The sequence below is a fragment of the Sander vitreus genome, chromosome 24 (genome assembly GCF_031162955.1).
Source record: "Sander vitreus isolate 19-12246 chromosome 24, sanVit1, whole genome shotgun sequence".
Classification (NCBI taxonomy): Eukaryota; Metazoa; Chordata; class Actinopteri; order Perciformes; family Percidae; genus Sander; species Sander vitreus.
Genome location: NC_135878.1, coordinates 10,097,062 through 10,119,811, shown reverse-complemented (window position 1 = coordinate 10,119,811; position 22,750 = coordinate 10,097,062). Strand labels below are relative to the sequence as shown.

The window sequence follows — 22,750 nt, the reverse complement described above, 5'->3', positions numbered from 1 at the left end:
AGACCCAGCGATGTGACTGCTCTCCTCACATCTGTCATAACGTCCCTCTAAGTGTGGTCATATGTAATTTACATCCACATCTGCCGCTTAAGCCCTATGTAGGTGACGTAACGCTATGTGCTGTCAATTGCTTTAATCTTTGCTGCATTCCAATAACAACACATCACATTATTCACAGAACTGGCACAGGAATTGTCATCAGTGAACCGCAACTATTTACAGCAATGTGAAATGTAGTGCAACATGCAGATGGTAAGATTACTGTAATTCAGTGCCGTTCATTGTGTAACTGAATCTTTCATTTACAGTGTTAGATGCAGGATGTATAGATTAGGAGTGTGGTTTTACATCCAAATATTTTAATCAATTTGGTTTCAGTGATGTAATCAATGTACATATGAGGCTAAACAAAGTATGGTATCAGTACTTTTATAATTTTCTAAGATGTATGTATGTTATTTGAGCAGTGACGGACAGACATAAAGCCAGTCTAAAACAGTTTGTGTTCATTTCTTGCAACTAATTGTCATTGACTTGGACCGTCCACAACACACAAAACTCCAGCTAGAAAAAAAAGATATATTGCAAACTTGAAACCTGATTGATCCACATACACAGTTAAGAGAAGATACAGTGCAGTTACTCCTCTGCCATCTATCAGCTGTGTCTGTTTTCTCATCAGGGAGCCCTTTTTTTTCCACGTGGCTCCACACCTGCTTCTGATCATGAAAAGTAATGCAATATTTATCCAATACAACATCTGACTCTCATTATTAAAACAAATGAAACATGGAGCCAAATCCCCAGATTGGAGTGTATCAGCTGTACGCAACAGAACACAAAATACAGGTCAGTACAGTTTACACACAATACACACTGTTGAGAGTTTCAGTGTAAACGCTGGTGCGGCTCCGAGATCCTAAACCCCGATGCTGTGAGCTCAGTCATCAAGAGCTACTTTTGATTAAATGTAAACAAGAGAATAAACCTGCATTCAAATTCCAAGTCCTCTTACTGATGCACAAGGATCTAAATACAAACCTTAGAGATTAGAGGATTTATTATTTATTTTAAATCCAAACCATGGGAATGAAAAATATTGAGTTCGGAGAAGTGCTGGCTAGATGCAGAGTTTAATGAGACTGTCCTGTAACTTAAAGACAGTTACATGTCCACGGTCAGATGATAAAGCCTGCTCTGGTCAAAGGCTGAGGTCGGCATTATTCTATATTTTTTCTTATTGAAATATAGAAAAACAGCAAAGCTAACAATGTGTCTGTCTGTGGAACTCAGCCCTAATTCTATTCGTTCCTGAAGATGCATGTATTATGTATCATTTCGAGGTTCAACAGTTGACAAAATGGACCTTGAGGTGAGATTGTATTGACAAATACTATTTACAAGGTCTAGATTGAAATTTGAGCATTACATGTTGAGACAGCATGGACAAAAAGTCTTTAGTGCTTAGAAAAGTAAAAATCCTCACACGTACATTTCCATGACAAAAGACCCAGGACGACTACTGAATAGACATTGTGGTGAGATTGTTTTAGTACCAATATGTATTATGTAATATGTAATATGTAGTACCAGTAATGCATTCAACATTCAGTTTCCCACAGGAAAACCGAAGAAGGAAACTAAATTTCCAATCAATCATTTTGAAAACGCTGCTACTACCAAAATAAAAACGATTTACAACCTGCACTACAGCTAAAGCTGGGCCAAATGTTGAATCCGAGCTAAAATTACAACTTGTGCTTGAATACATGCACGTCTCTATCATCCTCGATCACACATACACACAGATGTTGTTTATATTGTTGTATAAAAGCCCTCCTCCTGTCTTTCCCAGAATCCCTTGTTGTTTCACCCAGCATGCTTGCAGGTTGCAGGGAGAAGGAGGAGGAGCTAAAATGTCAGAGGTCACCTGAGTAAAAATGTTTGATCTTTCTTTTCCCTCTCTGCACGTCTCTCTCAATCATCTACAGCCTACCTACTCCAACCTCCCCTTTTACTTCCCAGTATGCATTCACTCAGTGATCAAGACTGAGATGGGCTTCTGCGCTCAAGTGTGTACGTGCTCTTTAACACGCCACTTCTACTCTCTGGGGTCATAACATGTTTTCATCCTGGGACCAAAATGCTTTAACAGATTTCCAATAAAAAAAAAGACAGATTTTTCCATTGATAAGATCTCAATGACAAGTAGAATCTGTAGCGATTCTTTTGCGATAAGCTTTACAATAAGACATCATTTTTTGAAAGGACAACGGATCACTAAAGTCTTTACTGTAATTGGCTCAATTATTATACTTTTCTTGTTACATCTTCTGTATATTAGATCATTTTTAATTACATTCAGTTTATGACTTTTCCCAGAAATGGTCACACAGCAGTCCAATAATCTAAATCTGGATGTTGGCTCAATATGAGCACTGATATGTCATGAAATGAATTGTGATGCTTCATTGGCCGCTGCTCTCCTCATTTAGGTAGGTCAGACAGGACAGAGTTGTGTGCCTCAAAGACTAGACTTCCTTAATCTGTTTTCTTTTTCAATTCTGCCGAGTGTACGTTGATTTCATGTCAAATGATGTGTCCTCTAACTACAACACAGCTGTCATCATTTACACACATGACTCATAATTGTACACACGTTTCTAATGAGGTTATCAAACCAACTGTAGAGAATATAAGCCAGTTCAGAGTGCAGATGTGATGCTGAGCCAGAATAAATCGTTCATTGACTTTGATATTACAATAATTTTTTGTGTACTGTCATGTGCTTTTCATTTCGTTTTCTTAGTTCTTTGGCATTTTGCAGTTGGACTACTGTATTGTTCAACAGGTGCCCGATATACAGACACAACTACAATTTTGTAGTACTTGCACTACTTGCAGTGTACAAGATATTCACCGTACAAGTTGTGATAAACTTTTTGTTTTCATTGCAAAATGTGTTTACCATATGAAATAAACATTGTTTTTCTGTAACTACGTGCCCTGGACAGTGTTCTCGAACGTTCGAGGTAATGTCTAATGAATGCTCTGTAGTGTTGAGTTATTGACTGGCTGTGTGTATGATCTGAAACCATTGTTTGTTTTTGCCAGCAGAGTCAGGTGTTTTGTGTTTACAGTTTTGAGAAAATGGGTAAGGGTTTCAAGAAATGTGTCTTAGCAGTCGAGAAAAACTGTAATATAAATCTTTAGCTCCATCTAGTGGACTATACTGTGCAAGACAGTTACACCATTATGTTTTTATTATTACATTCATCCTCAAACGAAACTAACATGAATGGATTTTCCTTCATCTACTCTACTGAGAACTCGGTTGATTGACATCCTGTTAAGCCTGCTGTCTCATTCAATCCTCTTCAGCTTTTGATATTGAAACCCAATCTCAGGACAAAGAGCAGCACTGTACTTTTGATTCCTGGCGCGGCCATTGTACCTAACAGCTGCTGTGAATGTCAGGGGTACCAGCCGCCTTAAATGGAGCCACTAGCATGGTGTGAGTCCTCCAAATGACTCTGCTATTTATTTAGCAAATTGTTTACTGACACATGCTTGTTAGTAGGGTCCGGCATTGTTTTTTGATTTTACCAATTCTGATTCCAATTCTGATTGTAACTGTCGATTCCAGTTCTTATCGATTCTCGATTCCGATTCTTTGAGGTGTGGAGATGAAACGGCTCACAGCCTTATTTCACAGATAAGAGGATAACAGGAACATTTCAATTTTATTCAATGGTGATTTACTGTTTAAACGGGCTTTTTCAACATTTTACAGCCCCGCTTACTGTGCTCCATGGCTGCAACACAACAAGCGACTGGAAGTACAGTGGCCGCTATGGAAACCAAAACTTGGTTAACTTAAAGCTACATTGTGTAAGAATTTCTCCCATCTAGCGTTGAAATTGTATATGACAACCAACTGAAAATTACTTTCTAGCCCTTCCCATTTCGAGCGCGTTTTAACTCCTACGGTGGCCCGAACCCAAAATGATCTCTTAGTATCTCCATCGTTTACACGCAGCTGTTCTAGCCACTCCAATATTAACTTTGGTCTTGTTGCTTTGCCTGTCGTTTTAATTCTCTTTTTTGCTTCCTTGGCGACTCCGTTACATGTCCTCGAGAATAGGTGTGATCCTAAATCTTCAACAGGCTTTCAAATCTGCTGGCAGTTGCGAGTAATCTCCTGGCTGGCATTCGTCACGGTGCCACTGAGTGTAAAAGCACCAAAAGGCGGAGGTATGTCCCTTTTTGGCTAATGTATTTTAAAGATGAAGGCGCAACATCGCTGCCGCCATTCGATCGACTCGCTCGTATGTATTCTGAATGATCCTGAATGGCAGATTCTACACTTACGAGAATACTTTGATTAGTTGGTGGAAGTAATTACACATGAATGAACACATAGTTGTGAAAGAACAAAGGGGTTTTTGCTAAGAATCAACTCAAAAAAATGACACAATGGAGGTTTAATTTACTTGTGTTAAATTTGGAAACGATGATCGGATTGTAAACCAAATTGTTCAAGCGATTCCAATTAAAAAAAAAACGATTCCATTGGAATCGTATATTTTGAAACAATTCCAAGTTGGAACCGGTTCTTGATCTGTTAGCGATGTTTTTTTTGTTGTTTCTTGGAACTTTAAAAATGACACAATATCTGTTCATGAGCTCAAGGAAGTTTTAGAGTTTGAGTATAGCAGTTTGGTATGCCAAGCACAATAAGCCAGTATTCGCCACAACAAAGCTATGTGACCTGCACTGAAGGTCAACTACTATGACGACATTTCGCAGTGTGTATCAGTGGCATTGGCTGTCTGAAACACTCCACTTAAAGAGATAACTTAGAGAGTTATTGTCTGAGAATGCAGGCGACAAGCGTCAATACCGGATTCAAATCTGCTAATGGTGGTGGCCATTGTTAACTGCATAAGTACTTGCTGGGGGAAATAAAAAAAAAAAAGAACAAAACAAGACCTTTTTAATGACTTTGTGTCCATCTATCCTTCAAATCTGTTATCTCATATATAGCTTTTGACACAACTTGGAGAGGTGACTGACACAGGGGTTAGCCAAATTTGAGGTCTTATTAAAGTTAAATAATGCATACATTTTGATGGTTACTGTGTTAAGACACTGAACCATGACACAAACTGACAAAATGACACAATATTTCAGAAACATCTAAATTATGAATTTTTGAATTTGGTTCTGATGTTAATGAATCTTGGATTGATGATCTATCTTCTCTGCCCCCCCAAAAAATCCTGTATGATCCATGAAGAAATACGCGTTTCACTTTGTTTTTCTAGCCATTTATAACCAGTTGAATTTTACAGCTACCTGCATCATCAAAGTAGCTTGATTACAGGAAGCGGTGTGAGCTTTTATCCCTTCTGTTTGAAATGCTGATGAGACATTAAAACTGTTAGTGAGGATTTCACTTGTCAGATCATATTGGGCTTAAATGCTTCCAACACTGAAGAATCCTTTCCCTTATCAGTGTCCCATACATCACAGGGAACAGCCTCAGCTTACACATATTCGTTCATTTTTATAATGCAGTCTAAAAACATTTTGTAACTATTGTCCCTTCTTGAGATTACTGCTCTCTATAAATCCTTTTCTAACACTGATGTGACTCTAATTTGACCTTATTTATCGGTTAGCGTGACTCATGTCTCAAGGAGCTTCAGCACGTGGGGTGTCCCCTCTCTTCTGAGGTTAAACTCTGGATATCTGTTAAGCTGAGTGATCCATCGCAGAGCTCGGCCTCCCCTCTATCTTTAGTGAGCCACGGTCTGTGAATGGAGGGCCTAACTTTATCTGGCCCACTGTCATTGAAGCTGCTGGTATTTTTAGATAGCGGCTTGCAGTGGCAGCAGCTGTGAAAGCAGTTGATACCCCCCCATTCCAACTCTCTCTCTCACTCTGTAGCTGTTGGACAATGACGATATCAGAGCTGACGCATAAACCAAGCACTCGGCTGAAAGACTTTCAGTCATTTTCCTCTCTGCCACCTGCAACCTAATGCCAAACTGAGGACACAACCAAGACATGATACCTGTGACTATTGGCCAACAAGTGTGAATGGATTTTATTTTTCTTGCTATGACTCTAAGTAACCAGGAGGTGTGTCAAATGTGAGCCAGAATCGACAAACAACAAACCAGAGAGCCAAGGAACAAGAGCTGAGGAGTCTCACAAAGCTTTATGACAGAGCAACAGAACGAATATCTGCCATTTTTACCAATCAAAGAATAATTTGAAGAAGGCACCAAAGCTCATACGAATTCACTGATGCCAGCGTGAACATTTTTAGGACACTATTTTTGAGTAATCCTCACATCAGTGACAGAATGCTTTAATGACAGCGACTCATTTAGCGGTAAGTTTATCCTTTGACTGCTCAGTTTTCCTGTCCCACTGTATATGTCTCTCTAGACACTGCTTCTTATTCAGGCCTGCTTAAGTAGAATAATTTCTATCCATGTGCCAGCACAATGCTCAATGTGTAGCTGAGCTTGTTGCATGTCTTTAAAGATCATACAACTTAAGAAATATCTGATATGCTACCCGAAGAGCTATTTTCAAGCCAAGACATGGCACATGACTATATGATGTTGCTGTTCAGAGGACGTGCGTCATACAGCAGGGACAGTTAACGCCAAAAGAAAGATGGTGACAACATAAGGGAAACAAATGGGCCACATGAGAGAGATTAATGTTTTCCACTGGCTGCTACATGATCAAAACATAAGCTGGTGGAATGCAAAAAGACGCTATCAAGAAAGACGAATGTAGCTTTAAATGTTTAATGACTTAGGCAAAACGAAAACAATGCAAAGAGACAAAGGCAATACAACTGACATTCATGCTCTGAACATACATGAACTAATGGGTCAGTTGTGTCTTCATTAGTGACTGCAGGTGTGTCTCTGCACAATTTTTGTGCTATGTGAAACATGGTCTCTGGTGTCTTTTTTTGGACAGACTACTTAAATACACTCTTAACACTATAAATACACGCTTCAATGAGTTACAGCACCAGCTGAGAGACGAGGGTGGTTTATGTTTTCTCAAAACCTACTTTACTAAACTACCAAGCATGTGATAAACACCGTACTAAACATGTTCAGTTAAGCCTTGGTAACTTCATTGAGTATTTTGAATATTTGAAACATTTTAATACACACCTATCTGCATTGGATGATCTAATCATTAAATAGTCATTTTCGTTTAAATTGTGACTTTGGGTTTGTGTCCAGTCAAGAGATCTGTGTTTCTAGTTTGCGTCTTTGTTTCCATTAAAGCTGATTGCCTAACAAAATATACATTTTATTTATCTTACAGCTCCTTCACCAAAGATAAGAGGCTCTAATTGAGGTGATTCCTTCATTCAAACCACAGAGAGGGTGACTTCATCATGGATATTTTTGGAGGTGCGCCTCGTGTTTTGGGCTACCCACGCCCTGTGGTGGCACTGTGTGGCACAGACGCCACACTACGGTGCCAAATTGGTGGGGATCCTCGTCCTGATGTGATCTGGGAGCGTAAAAACATCCAGATCTTGTCTGATGGACACTACAAGCTTTCTGAGGAGGGAAAAGCTTACCTGCTGACAATCACTGGAGTGACTCTGCAGGATGCTGGCCAGTATATTTGCAAGGCCAAAAATAGCATAGGTGAAACCTATGCAGCAGCCTCCCTCAAAGTGGAAGGGGAGGCCCAGCCACAGGAAGGTGGGCAACGGCAATTAGGGGTCAATGGTATGCAGCAACCAATGAAAGAAAATGGAGAATTTGAAGGACACCAGAATGGGTACTGCATAGTGAAAAATGGTGAAGACAGCAAAGAAAATGGAGAGGAGCTGAATGGAGAGCACAAGCAGAAGTTTAGTGAAAAACAAGAGGAGGTTGATTTAACGTCTGATGATAAACCGCGATTTCTCATCAAGCCCCTCTCTTTACGCGTGGATCGGGGAGAAGACGCCGCCTTCTCCTGCAAAATCTGGGGCACTCCTCTGCCCGAGGTAACGTGGGAGAAAGACGGGAAGAAGCTGAACGACATCTTCGAGAGTGCACACTTCAGCGTGAGCAATCAAGATGGCGGCTGGTTCCAGCTCAAGCTCTTTAGGACCCGCATGCCAGACAAAGGTGTCTACACCTGCAGGGCTATCAACAGCTATGGTGAGGCCTTGGCCGGTGCTGTCCTTCTTGTTGAGCCTGTACCAGAACGGGAGGAGAGTAAAATGTCCTCAAATAGTCGTACTAACAGCGAGTGGTCGCCGAAGCACAGGGGCGGGAGGCTCAGTTTGTCGAGGGTCATAGAGGAGCCACCTGTCCGTGCTTCTAAAGCCAAGAAGTTTGCAGTGGCAGAGGGGAAACATGCCAAGTTCCGCTGCTTTGTGACAGGGAAGCCCAAGCCAGAGATCATTTGGAAGAAAGATGGGGTTCCTCTAGAACCCGGGAGGCGTCATCTGATATTTGAGGACAGAGAAGGTTACTACACACTGAAGGTTCTGTACTGTAAAGTGCAAGACACAGGACTGTATGTGTGTGCAGCATCAAACGCTCTTGGAAACACCCTCAGCGCTGTTCACCTGTCTGTCAAAGGTAGGAGATAGCGCCCTACTTTTCCTGCAAGTCTAACTGGCTAAACACAGATTTCTAAATGTAAAATGGCATACATCAAAATGCCAGTGGATTGTTAGATGGATGGAAAACCAATGCAAATGTAAATAATAATAAAAAATCTATCTAATCTAAAAAATCTAAAAAAATTAAAACTTAAAAATAAAGATGCGGAACAAAAGGCCTAGTCTTCAAACAACAGCGGAGAGCCAATAGCACGACACATTTCAAGTGACTCTGTGCCAGTGTCATTCTTGTCAATGTTAGTGAATATTTTATAGGCAAGGCAAGGCAGCTTTATTTGTATAGCACATTTCAGCAAAATGGCAATTCAAAGTGCTTTACATAAAACATTAAAGAGTACTTAAAAACAATTAAATATATAAAAACATAAAATACGAGAATAAAAGTTACAGTGCAGTATAGGAAATGAACAGAGTATTAATGTTCCAACCACAAGCTGTAGTTGTGCAGGCTAATTGCTTTGTGTACAATGTTAAAAATGCATTAGAATCACCTTTTAAAGTGGCTGATTATTTTGTCCTAATCCCTTCTATAATGGGCAGATAATTCTCAGGGTCACATGCCTCTTCATATGCGCAGTCCTGCACTGTGCCAGCTGCCTATATCATAATTGTCAGTTTAGTCTTGGGGTCAACATGCCAGTCCTTAATGTACAGATAATATGAAGTGGCATTACAGCAACTGAGCACGGCTTAAAAAGTATTCAGTGGTGCCACAAGAGATTCCAGCGAACTGAAAGAGTTTGTACTACTTAGCCAAAAATGCTATATATTTTATATATAGAGAGAGAGAGAGATTTATATTTGTCAATTTAAGCCATGTTTGACAAGTATACTCCTTATGTTATTACTATTACAATAACCATCCCAAATCTACAACTCATCCACTTTTAACATCTACACTTACTCATTGTTTTTCAGGCCCAGCGGTGCGGTTCAGGCGTCCATTAAGAGACATAGAGGTGAGGGAGAGGGATGTCGCCGTGCTGGAGTGTGAGGTACCCGATGAGTCACTCCCATCAGCCTGGTACCTGGAGGACCACCGGCTGATGCCCAGCAGTAAATATGGGATGGAGCAGAAAGGAGCCACAAGAAGACTGACCATCCATGATGTTGGGACCGACGATGATGGAGTGTATCTCTGTGAGATGCCAGATGGAGCAAAGAGCATTGCAGAGCTGTCAGTTAAAGGTATGTTGTCCTGCATGTGGGTATGTAGTATTTTTGATTTGTGGAACCAAGTGCAATAAGACAGGGTTACAGTTTACATGTATAGATCAGTTGGAACATTTTCCAGCAGTCAAGATTTTAATGTACACCATCTTTGGATTTGCTACAGAGAAAAGAGATGCCCACTAAGTGAAACAGAAGGTTTAGATTGTTTAAATTGTTGTACAATACAAATTAACGGAAATAAAATCCTTTCCTATTTTAATTACAGGTACTATTGTTCGTAAACTTCCCAGGAAGCTGGAGGTCTTGGAGGGTGAGAACGCTGCGTTCTGCGTGGAGGTGGAGAGCGACGACATGGAGATCAACTGGTACAAAGACGGTTTGAAGCTACATGAGACTCACCAGATGATCCTGAAGTCTTTTGGCAAAACTCATATTCTGGTCATTGTCAACGTGGCCTATCAAGACTCAGGGGTAGTGACCTTTGTTGCCGGAAGATCCAAGACCTCTTCACGTCTCAAAGTCAAAGGTACATTTAGTAAACACTAACGTACATCTTTGTTTCATTTCCCAGAATTGCTTTGCAAAATATGTTTAGCTTTGAGTTTCAGTTCTTATAATGTTAAAACATACCCAATTATAGTCTTTGTCCTTTCCCTCTTTTAGCCACACGACATAGCCCTCCTATCTGCCCTGTGGGAGTGAAAATGGATGTGGATCGACCCAACAGCGCTCTGCTCACCTGGGATCCTGCCCCCAACAGCCCGACCTCCACCCGATCCATCTTTGTCCTGGAGAGACAGGAAGTGGGCTCCCAAGAGTGGCAGAAGTGTTTCACTTCAGAGACCGCCACTTCAGCTGAGATCGGAGGCGACAGTGTGCCGTGTGATGGCAACTACCGGTTCCGTGTCTGTTGCATCAACAAGTATGGGCGAAGCGGCCATGTGGAGTTTCCCAAAGCTGTCCATCTGGGTGAGGAATAACTGTGAATTAGAATTGCACATGTGTTCTTCTATGTATTTCATTGTAAATGTAATGTAATGTAAATTTGCCAAATGTATCTTCACTTTCTCCAAACATAGTAAATAGAACCTGGCCAACATATCAGTGAGGTGAAACAGCAAAGGCAATCTTGAAACCTTTTCTCAGTCATGCAATTTGAGTCATATGTGAAACCAGTAGTTTCTGGGCTTTAAATCTTAAACAGATGACAGACTGCCCTGATTAGATTATATTAGATAGACTTTATTTATCTATAATAAAGGGAAATTCCAGTGCTACAGTAGCAAATATAACATACACAGCACACATACAGAATATGCAAGAATAATAAATAGAATAGATTTATTTACTTCTTGAGCACACCAACAAGGAAAAGTGTGTATTGTAATAAGTGGAAACCAATTGCTACCACGAAGGTAAAACTGCTTTGAAAATGGACAGCAATTACATAAAAAACACAGAATTATTAGGGCCCGAGCACCGATATCGTCGGGGGCGAAGGCCCTATTGAAATTCTAATGTTTCTTCTTCTTTCTATTATTATAATTATTATTATTATATGCGTTTGAGTACAGAAATGAAGTGCTTGAGCAACTCAAAAATGCAAAAAAATTGCAATCTGATATGGGTCTGGGCCTTGGGCATGGAAAATTGGCTCAATAGCGCCCCCTAACAGTTTTCAGAGTTAAAGCCCCCTCCTTTAACTTTCACGTAGAGGTATGACATTTGGTATTATAGTTTTGGAGTTATTGTAGCGCCACCTACTGGTAACAGGAAGTAAGCCCTGACGAAATCTTTAGACACATGATATACATCAACATGACGTATAAATAGCGTGTGTTCCCTAGCGCCACATAGTTGACACAGGAAGTGGTGCACAATTTGAAATATGTAATTTCCAATGCCATACACTCCATGGAGGGATTGAAGTCTAACTCCTGCATGCAGTGTCCGACCGTCAAAGCAATATACGGCCGCGTTGACCAGCGAGGGCCCGTTCATCGCTGCTTGCAGCTTTAATTTGTTAACTTGTAATTCAACTTTTTCCATTTTCCTTAGTTCCTGGACCCAAGATCTGCACTAGGCTCAAAGGCTGTGAGGTTGTGGAAGGAGAAGACGCTCACTTCTCCATCGAATTGTCTGCCGCAATGGTTGGAACCTGGTTTCTGAATAGTGCTCAACTGCAGCATGGTGGACGATATTCAATACAACAGTCCCAAACACAGCACACATTGGTTATTTGTGAAACTTGCACTACAGAAGACACAGCAGAGGTCACGTTCATAGCCAATGGAGTCCGAGATTCAGCTGTACTCAAGGTTAAACGTAGGTGTTATTTCTGTTAAATTTAGCATGTGATGGAGGCATTTCTTTGGAGTTTGTTTATTCTTTTGTGTTTTTTTTTCTTTGCAGCTGCTGTGGTAAAATTCAATGCTCTGTCAGACTTGGATAGCCATAAGAGGGTGGACATTGGTGACCCCATTGTACTCTACTGTGAAGTCTCCCACCCCTTCGCGAAAGTATCCTGGTTCAAAGATGGTGAGGAGCTCCAGTTGACCGATGGCCTCAACATCCAATCAGATGGCAACATGAGGAGGATTGTGATTCAGTCGGCTGATGCATCTCACTCTGGAGTTTATACATGTAAAACTTCAGGAGACGTCATCAAATTCAACGTGGACGTGTCAGGTAAAAGGTTTTTGAAAAGTAAATATAGTCCAGGTCTTAATATATATTTTAAGAACTCTGTTGCTCGTTCACATTGTGTAACCATATACAAACCCATATGTTTTTAGTCAATTGACCAAATTTGTATTAGCCTTCTTGTTTAACTTCGTTTAAGTTTTCATAATAAATGAAGTGTTCTTTTATCCAAAGGAAAGCTACAAATTTGGTATTTTCAACTTATCAAATGTGCGTTTTCAAAATTTTATATCATACATTTGATAAGCAACATTAAATATTAAACTTTTGGCTATAGTTGATCCATTTGGTTTTAAGTTTTTATGAAATTGTAGTAGGAATATTTCTAATTTTAAGTAGGCATCCTCTGGTACCTTGTGTTCCAGCTGTTGACATCCATCCATCCATCCCTCCTTTTTTTTTAGGTCCTTCTGTGGAGTTCAGTCCGGTGCCAGAGGAGGAGCTCCATAAGAGCAGCATGGAGCTGGACCCCGTGGTGCTGCTCTGCCATGTCTCCACCGACGATGCCGAAGTTGTGTGGTAAGACGATGAGGAGTAAATTCCTCTTTTGAAAAATGGATATGAAAATGATCATCAACTGGTACTTCAAATTCTATTTATTAAGGATTCTGTGTTATTTTTCACTGATCACCTAAATGTATCTACACCTTGATAGGCAGTTTTGAGTTTTATTTTTTTGTGTCTGTTTGTTACCTGAAACTCTGTAAAAACCTGTTTTACAGTTGTCTGAGTGTGATTTGGTGTGTACTAGGTATAAGGATGGCTGTGAGATCCGGCCCACTGACAACATCACTCTGCAGGCAGAGGGAACCATGAGGAGGCTGATCATACGCTCTGCAGAAACCTCCGATGCCGGCAGCTACACCTGCCAGGCAGGAAACAACAGCGTGGAGTTCACTGTCAATGTTAGAGGTACGGGAACTTTTCTGACTGCTGTTGTTCCAAGTAGTGTTTCAAGACACATTTTTGCCAATGAAGTGCAGAACATCTCACTTAATGCATTTTTACACACACATAAGCTACATTAGAAATCTGATTTGAGGTCACTCTGCTTTCTATAACTACAAACACAGAGCCTCCAGTGATGATTGTGGAACCTAAGGACGATGTTGTGATGGAGAGCTTTATCTCAGAGGAGATCCACCTGCAGTGCGAGTTGTCTCGTTCCAGTGGGAGGGTGCGGTGGTTCAAAGACGGCCAGGAGGTGGAGGAAAGCGACACCGTCCAGCTCATATGTGAGGGCCCTTATAGGAGGCTGACTATACTCAACGGGTCAGTGGAGGATGGCGGCGAGTATGTCTGTGAAACAGATGGAGACTCTGTCTTTTTCCAGCTTAGTGTCAAGGGTAAGACTGACATTTCCCTTAGTGCTCACTTCTGATTATACCATACATCAAATACAAATGTGTGGAATTTCCAAAGTATTTCAAAGGTTACATTTAATATCATCCTCCTCCTGCAACAGAGCCACTGGTAAGAATCATTTCTCCCAGTGAATCCGAGTTGGAACTGACCCATTTGGCCTCTGAGAGGCTGGAGCTCAGCTGTGAAATCTCCCAGGCTGATGCCCCTGTCCGGTGGTACAAAGACAGTCTGGAGGTAGAGGAGAGTCCTAACTTGATCTTGGAGGTGGATGGGGCCCAACGCCGGCTGGTTGTACCCATAACCACAGTAGACGACACAGGGGAGTATGTCTGTGACACTGAAGATGACTCTGTGGCCTTCCTGGTCACTATTGCAGGTAAGAATGAGGACATAAGGGCAACTATTTAGCATCATGATAAACAGATACTCAGTAAATGTATGTAATCTTTATAGCATTTCTATCATTTATGACTCTTTCATGACTTTATTAATTTAGAGCCACCAGTGACGCTTACTCGTCCCAAAAACACCCCCGACAAACTGGAGAGTTTTGCCGGCAAACCAATCGTGCTGGAGATCGAGGTGTCCCGGCCAAGTGCTGAAGTCAAGTGGTGGCTAAATGGCAGAGAAGTAGAGGAGAGTAGTAACATCACCATCACAGAGGATGGGCTCATCCGCCGTCTGACCATCCACTCTCCCACCCCAGAGGATTCTGGGAGATACACCTGTGACGCTGTTGATGATAGAATTGATTTCCAGGTCAAAGTTTCAGGTAAGAGGCAATGTCACGTCAGCTTTGGTGATGATTTCTGTCCCAAAATGCGATGTTAAAGACAACCTTAATGTCATATTGTCTGTCGATATGTAAATACTGTGTCATCAGAGCCTCCAGTGAAGATCCTAAGAAAAACAGAGATTAAGACAAACGTTAAATCCCTGATTTCTGATGACATTGTGCTGGAGTGTGAGCTCTCCAGAGCCAATGCCGTCACAAAATGGTACAAGGATAACTGTCGTGTTGAGGGCGATGAAAGGTTCTGTGAGGAGGAAGAAGGTGCTTTCCGCTCATTGGTCATCCTCAACGCTGAACTCGGAGACTCAGGAGAGTACTTCCTGGATGCCGGAGATGATAATATCAGCTTCCAGGTTACGGTAGAAGGTAGAGAATAGAAGTAATTTAGTGCATTTTATTAAGTAAATGATTTGGATTAAAAACGGTTCCTTAAATCATCTGTATTTTCTCTTTGACCTTAGAGCCGCCAGTGACAATCGTGGGCAACTCAAATGCCCTTGACTACCAGGAGATGGTGGCAGGGGAAGACCTGATCCTGGCCTGTGAATTGTCCCGTGCCAATGCCCCCGTCCAATGGTACTGTAATGACACGCTTCTTACCAGTGACTCCCGGACCTACATTGAGAGCTATGGCACTCTGAGGAAAATTATCATTTCAAATGTCCAGCCCTCAGATTCTGGAAAGTATGTGTGTGATGCTGTGGACGATAAAATGATCAGTATTGTCAAGATTCAAGGTAAAAACTCACAGTGATGTCTCCACAGATATGATTTATCAATATGACCGTAAGATTATCTAAAATTTGGCTCTCTATCCTTTTCCATCAAAGAGCCTCCGGTTAAGTTTGTGAACAAGGAGGATGACGTTGTTGTGACAGGTTACGAGGCAGAGAGTGTGACGTTGACGAGCTACGTGTCCAAGGAAAGCGCTATAGTGCGTTGGATGAAAGACTGGACGCCTGTTGAAGGCGAACGTTCCCGAGCACTCATGGAGGGCCATAAGCGCACCCTTACTATCGAGCCATTGAGACGCTCTGATGCTGGCGAATACACCTGCGATGTAGACACAGACCAGATCCACTTCAGCTTGCTGGTGAAAGGTTAAAATTTCAGTTTTATCTTGTGATCCGAACAACTTCCAACGAACTTCGGAAAAGTTCGGACTGAAAAGTAATTTGTTTTTCTTGTATCACAGAAATGAGAATCAAGTTTGTGAGGCCACTTCGAGACACTGTGGCCCATGCTGATGGTATGGTGACCCTTCGCTGTGAGGTGTGCAAGCCAAAAGCAGATGTCCAGTGGCTAAGGAATGGGGTGGAGGTGGTTCCAAACAGGAGGTTCTCCATTCGGGCGGATGGAGTTGAGCGAAGCTTGACCATCCACCGTTTAACCAGAGAAGATACTGGAGAGTACGCTTGTGAGTCCAGAGATGACCGGACAGTGGCAATGCTGAGAGTAGAGAGTAAGTATGTCTGTACTCAGAATTTCTTTTCTTTGACTGTCTTGTCTTATTTGAGGTAGCAGGTTCATGAATGTTCTTGTCTCTTCAGTGCCTAGAGTGGTGGAGTTCCTCACAGAGCTCCACAACACCACTGTGCTTGAAGGAGAAGATGCCACCTTCAAATGTGTGGTTTCCCCTGAGGATGTCCAGTTGGTCTGGCTCATGGACAATGAGGCCATCACCCTGGGCGATCGATTCCAGGCAAACCAGAACGGTCTGTGCCACACCTTGGTTATCAAAAAGTGCCAGATGTTGGACTGTTCAAAGATTACAGCAGAGGCTGAGGGACAAATAAGCAAAGCCAGCCTCAAAGTTCAGGGTAAGACCATTTAATGAGGGGAAAAGAGAGGATATGTTGTATTTCCAGAATTAGCAGCGGTTCATTGTAACCTTTGTTTCTATCTGTCCTTGTTATGTTCAGAGGCTCAGGTCATGTTTACTAAGAAAATGGAGGCTGTCATGGCAGAAGAGCTTGGTGAGGCCACCTTGGAGACAGAGATTAGCCTTGAAATGGGAGAGGTCCAGTGGATGAGGCAAGGGGTGGTCATCCAGCCTGGTCCCCGACACACGCTGGCCCAGAACGGCTGTAAACGCAGTCTGACCATCCAAAACCTGACTCTGTCAGACCGGGGAACGTATCGTTGCGAGACTCTGCATGACCGTACGCAGGTCAAGCTCAATGTAGAGCGTAAGTGGTCCGAGGTGGGGTGTGGAGGAAATCTTGCAAGATATGTTAAGACATGAACTGACATTTGCATGTTTGCTTGATAAATGACCTAAATGATTTAGCAATTCTCAAAATTGTTATCAATTACTTTTCTGTGGACCCACAAACAGATTCACTGACTAATAGTTTGAACACTAACAGGCATACTATCCAAATACTATTTTTGAACACTTCCAATGAGTAGGAATAATTCAGTAGTTAGTGTACTGTACTACTTTGTGACTGGCATCGTATCTGACACAAATGAGTTCTGGGTAACCAAGGAACAGTACATATTGGTGTTTTTCACAGCATGACACAGTGAATCTACTAAGAATAGCAGGGCTAGACCTGTACGTGTGAAAAGGTATATGAAACACAGCCATGATGTTATACAATAGTGTACTGAATGACACCGGGGCAATGGACCATGGAGCTCCGGGAGGTGTTATTTTTGATAAACTGAGCTAGGTCTATATTTGAACCATCTTTTGTTGACCTTGAAACACAGTGTTCTATAAATGTACAGTGAAAGTGTTAGCTTGTTATGCCTTAAAGAAGTGTCATTATATGTAAAATGCAGTTATGAGATTAAATGCCAAAATGTTGCATTCCCAGATGTTTTTCCCAGGATTTAGCAATTATTCTTCACATGCATCTTTTCTGAATATCGGAATGGAATCATTTAATCATGATATCATTCCTAAGAAGAAGTACATGATTGTATGTATTGATAAAAAAAACTCATTCAAGTCCCTCATCTCTTCCAATCCAGCCCGAAAAATCTCCATCCGTAAAGGCCTAACTGACCAAGAAACCTTTGAACGAGAGACTGCCTCCTTCGAGGTAGAGCTCTCCCACACAGATGTGGAGGGAATTTGGCAGAAGGATGGCATCCGGGTGAAACCGAACAACCAGTGGCGGGTGAGCGCCAATGGGCTAATCCATGGCCTCACCCTGTCCAACCTCACCCTGGAAGACACAGGCACAATTGTCTTTTCAGCCGAAGGGGTGCGCACTACTGCCAGGCTCACTGTCAAAGGTAAATGCTGGCCTGTGGACTCCCTTGTTAGGTCTTGGTAGTTTTTGATTTAGCTTTGTAAAACTATTCAAATTCAACATAAGGGAGATAATGATGGTGAGAATAAAACCAAATACATCTAGTTATTATATAGACAGAGGAATATGACCAAAAGAGTGATTTATTCATTAGGTTGTTGATTTGTTGGTTCACTGACTCATTGATTGGATTTGTTAAATTGACAGAGACTCCAGTGTTTATCCTGAGAACGCTAGATGACATCCGTGTGGAGGAGGAATTTCCAACCACTCTGGAGTGTGAATTCTCCAGACAAAACATCGAAGTCAGATGGCTTAAGGTAAAACAAACCAATAAATACTCTCATTGCTCTTATGTTTTGGCTCATTGTAGAAAAATGCAAGACATTATGGCGACAAATTTAAGACTAACAAGAAATACCTCTGTTCCTTTTCATCTGTGAATCAGAACGGGACGGAGCTGAAGCCGGGGAAGAACTGTCGGATCTACTCCATGGGCCGGAAGCGATTCTGTCAGATATTGCAGTGCTCCCCGGCTGACTCGGGCACCTACACATGTGACACAGGGGAAATCAACACTTCCTGTTCATTGGAGGTTTTCGGTAAGTATCTGAACACGGCCTGCTACAACACACATCACGTTACACATGGAAAATAATTACAATCAAAAAAAGCATATAGCACATAAAACTATGTGGACATTAATGATCTCAGGGCTCCTCTTAGTTATATGTTGTGTGTGCAAACAATGAAACTTGAGCAATAAGCTAGTACATATCTCCACCTAGAGGTTGCAATGAGAAAAAATGCTTATAATGTTTTTGGCTTCTAATACTGCTGATCTAAATCTCTTTACTAACCTCACAGAGCATAAGCTGGAGATAGTGCATGATATGGAGGACCTTTACATTCAGGAGGACCAGAATGCTGTCTTCATGTGTGAGGTTTCTCTCGAGAATGTTACTGGGGAGTGGCACAAAGACGGCCACAAGATCCGGCCCACTAGCACTATCAAGATCCGCACTGAAGGTCAGAAAAGGAGGGGTTTGATTAATAATGAGACCGAGTGATTCTGATAAGATAAGATATATTAGATCACTTAAATAGCACCTGAAGTATATACGTGTGCACAAGTGAAGTATATATGTATGCACAACTGAAGTATGCATGTATGTGCAAGTGTTAAGTATCAGTATATGTGATCGGGTTGGCTCAGTTGGTAGAGCAGGCGCACATATACATAGAGGTTTATGCCTCGACGCAGAGGTCCAGGGTTCGAGTGTGACGATTTCCTACATGTCTTCCCCCTTTCTTACCTGTCCATTAAAGGTGGAAATGCCCCCAAAAAATAAAAATAAGTAGCAGTATATAAGTATGTGCAGGTGAAGTATATATGTATGTGCAAGTAAAGTATTCAATTCTGGCTTAGGCAGCTTCTCATAGTTGTTCTTCTTCAGGGACCAAACACTTCCTTCTGATGTGTAACGTCAAAGCTGAGGATGCTGGGGAAATTCGCTTTGTAGCCAAGGATGTTGAATCTACAGCTTACCTTGAGGTAGAAGGTAAGTCCATTTCTACCTCTTGGATATCTAACTTGCTTCATGTTTTAGGGTGTTTGTTAACAGCCTCAAAATGTTCCATACATAATATGAAAACATTTCCTCTCACTTCAGAACTCCCCGTTTCCATTGTAAAACCCCTGCGTGATCGAACCGCCCTGGAGAAACACCGCGTGATCCTTGAATGCACCGTTTCCACACCCCGCTCCAGCGTCACCTGGTACAAGGGCAGAGAGGAGCTGGCTCCCTCAGATCGAGTGGAAATCCTGGCCGACGGCTGCTCCCACAAACTAGTGATCCAGCAGGTGGCTGTAGAGGATGAGGGCACCTACAGCATCGAGGTGGGGGAGCACACATCCAAAGCCAAACTGATGGTGGAAGGTAAGTTGTGTTAAGAGCTTTTAAGGCATTTGTGTCAGATGTCCTTGAAGGAGCCACAAATTAAAGGTGAATTAAAGGTGCTCTAAGCGATGTCACGTGTTTTTTAGGCTACAACATTTTTTTGTCACATACAGCAAATATCTCCTCACTATCCGCTAGCTGCCTGTCCCCTGAACACACTGTAAAAAAACGGGGACTCTGTAACAAAAACAAACTGCGCCAACTTGCATGAAACATAACAGTGTTCCAGCCAATAACTGACAAGAAGAATTTGGGGGTGGGGGTTGGGGGGTTAGTGCGCCGAAGGGAGGGTGACCAGACGTCCCCGATTACGGTGACCTGTTTCAAGCCCTTGTGTCCCCGGCTGGAGCTGTCCCCGGAAATGTCCCCCGGTTTTCACTGTGACTGACGGACCCGAAAATTGGAATGAAAGAAAGAAAACATTGACCAAACGTGCACCCTACACACGCAGGCTCAGCCAGAGCAAGCGCTGCTCAGATATGTTCTAGAATGCCCATATTTTACGATGCTAAGATTACTGTTTATTTACATGGTAGTACATACTCTGGTGGGTTTAGCGAACACAATTTCGCAGACTTTTTATGTTTAAAAAAACCCTCTTACTCTTTAACAGAAAGATTGACCTACTTAGAAATCCTTTCCATAATGTTGTCAGACACTTATTATATATATATATATTAACACTTATTATATATATATATATTAATCTGAGCCTGTCAGTGGCAAAACGAGCACTTTTATGAACGTGAATACAAGCTGGACAATTGTCCTATTAACTTACTGTACATTGTAGCTTGTTTCAGCGTTGCCGACTGCAGCGATCTCGTTTAATACTGGACCAATATCAAAGGAAAATATTTCTTGTTTTAATTGTATCCGATACTCAATGAGCTGTTGCAGAAACAAGCCCAGCGTGAAGCAATAAAGCAAAAGCTGTCAGATAAATGTAGTGCAGTAAACATTACAACATTTCCCTCTGAGGTGTAGTGGAGTACAAGTATGAAGTAGCAGCAGGGGCGATTCTAGGATCAGACCTTTAGGGGGGCTCAGCCCCTAATGAGAATGTGACACAGATATAGTGAATGCAAAAGTGATAACCCCCTTGCTGTGACAAATGGTTTGCGAGAAAATTAACATTGAACTTCCATGAAATGTTATCATATTTGCATTCTGCATAAATCTCTGCACACCCATAACTCTCTGTGAAATATCTCACAAACTCTTAACTCAACATGCATCGGTACAACAAGCGGTTCCGGGTAATCCGGTTTTGAAATTGCACCAAAACTTCTACATGGGCTCCAACTATAGGCACAAATTATAATGTATTCTCATGTAAACTATGTCAGCACAGACATTTTTGTAAATTGCTTAGCCAGTGAATCCCACCATAATGGTTATTATATTGCCAGATTCCAGACAATCCCACTTACAAATATGAATATATATTTCTACTGGTATGCTTCCTAGTTACATTAATGCAAAAATATGAAGAAAAAACTATTCCACCTGTGTGTGCATGGTTAAAATTCTGAAGTGCAAAATAGCTCAGGCTACAGCACAAATATTTCCATCCATAAATAAGAATAATCAAGTCTAACCTCTGAATTTCTTTTCAAAGTGCACCAGATTGATGCATTTAAACGTTAAAATAGACAACATTTTCTTACAGGGGAGCATGCCCATGGAACCCCCTTGTGCCCCAGTGCAGCTATAGGTCTAGTGAGGGGCAGTGTCCCCGAGGTATTTACGCTTCTGAGCTGAAAATGTCCCCGGATTTTGTCTCAAAAATCTGGTCACCGTAGCGGAAGAGGACGGGATGAGGAGGAGGGAGGGGCTTCGAACGTCAACAAGAAGTGACGTCACTCAACATTGCTTAGAGCACCTTTCACATTACCTTTACTGCTGCAGCTTACAAAACTACCAAGTGTCTTTGGGTGTGATGGGTTTTTAGCAATACTAATGGGTAAATATTATGGTTTCTCTCTTATTTTCCTATAATAATTATAATGTGCTATATATGATAATTCTTTCCCTCTGTGTAGCCCAAGCCCTCGTAATGGTCAAGGAGCTAGAGGATGTACAGGTAACTGAGCCTGGGCCCGCATCTTTCCAGTGTGAGGTGTCTGTCGCCATAAACAAGCCTCCCCTTTGGACTCTGAACGGAGAGGCCCTTCAGCCGGGCCCCTCCGTCCGCCTGGAAAACCACGAGACAGTCCACAAACTCACCCTGAAAAAGACCAGTGTGGACATGAGCGGGGTGGTAAAGTTTACAATGGGCAAGGCCAAGAGCAGCGCCACGCTCAGTGTAATGGACGAGTAGAGGAAGAGAGAGAGAAAAGCAAGTGACTCTGAGAGAAAGAAAGAAACTGATTGCAAACATGGGAATTGCTCATGTCACCTAAAACTTTTCAACATCATTTGTCATGTTTGGATAGCTTGCATTTCCCTGTTCTGAATGTGTTTCAAATTGAGGGTATTCAGTGAAGTTAGACAGAACAATTAAAACCTGAGGCATGTAACTTCAGTCAACTTATTTCCTCTTTTTTTTTTTTTTTTACTGTGTAGATGATATGTATTTGCCTGATAAAGACTTCTTTTGACTTTACATTCTTGTATTCTGATGAAACCCCCCTAAAATAAAAACACAAAGTCACAGTGGTTAATTACATGGCGTCAAATACATGTCATTTATGTTGACATTTATAAAACTTTTTTTCACGACATACAAAATTATGACTTTTTACAAATTTTTGTTATGTTATGAACTAATGAATATTTTTTTTTATTATTGAGTCATGTATAAAAAAAATAT

The 22,750-nt window shown here is 41.6% G+C and overlaps 1 protein-coding gene across 1 annotated transcript; it reads left to right on the top strand.

Moving 5' to 3' along the window:
• The first annotated feature begins 6,072 nt into the window (after positions 1-6,072).
• On the top strand, positions 6,073-22,728 carry obsl1a (obscurin like cytoskeletal adaptor 1a). The gene is made up of 25 exons (XM_078243571.1): positions 6,073-6,403; positions 7,369-8,630; positions 9,593-9,862; positions 10,113-10,373; positions 10,511-10,816; positions 11,906-12,172; positions 12,260-12,535; positions 12,955-13,069; positions 13,302-13,462; positions 13,624-13,896; positions 14,016-14,291; positions 14,412-14,687; positions 14,799-15,074; positions 15,170-15,445; positions 15,539-15,808; positions 15,904-16,170; positions 16,259-16,528; positions 16,631-16,897; positions 17,691-17,957; positions 18,182-18,294; positions 18,423-18,576; positions 18,842-19,003; positions 19,432-19,536; positions 19,648-19,914; positions 21,981-22,728. The coding sequence occupies exons 2-25, from the start codon at positions 7,442-7,444 to the stop codon at positions 22,256-22,258; spliced, it is 6,642 nt and encodes a 2,213-aa protein (XP_078099697.1). The 5' UTR covers positions 6,073-6,403; positions 7,369-7,441; the 3' UTR covers positions 22,259-22,728.
• Positions 22,729-22,750: the final 22 nt, after the last annotated feature.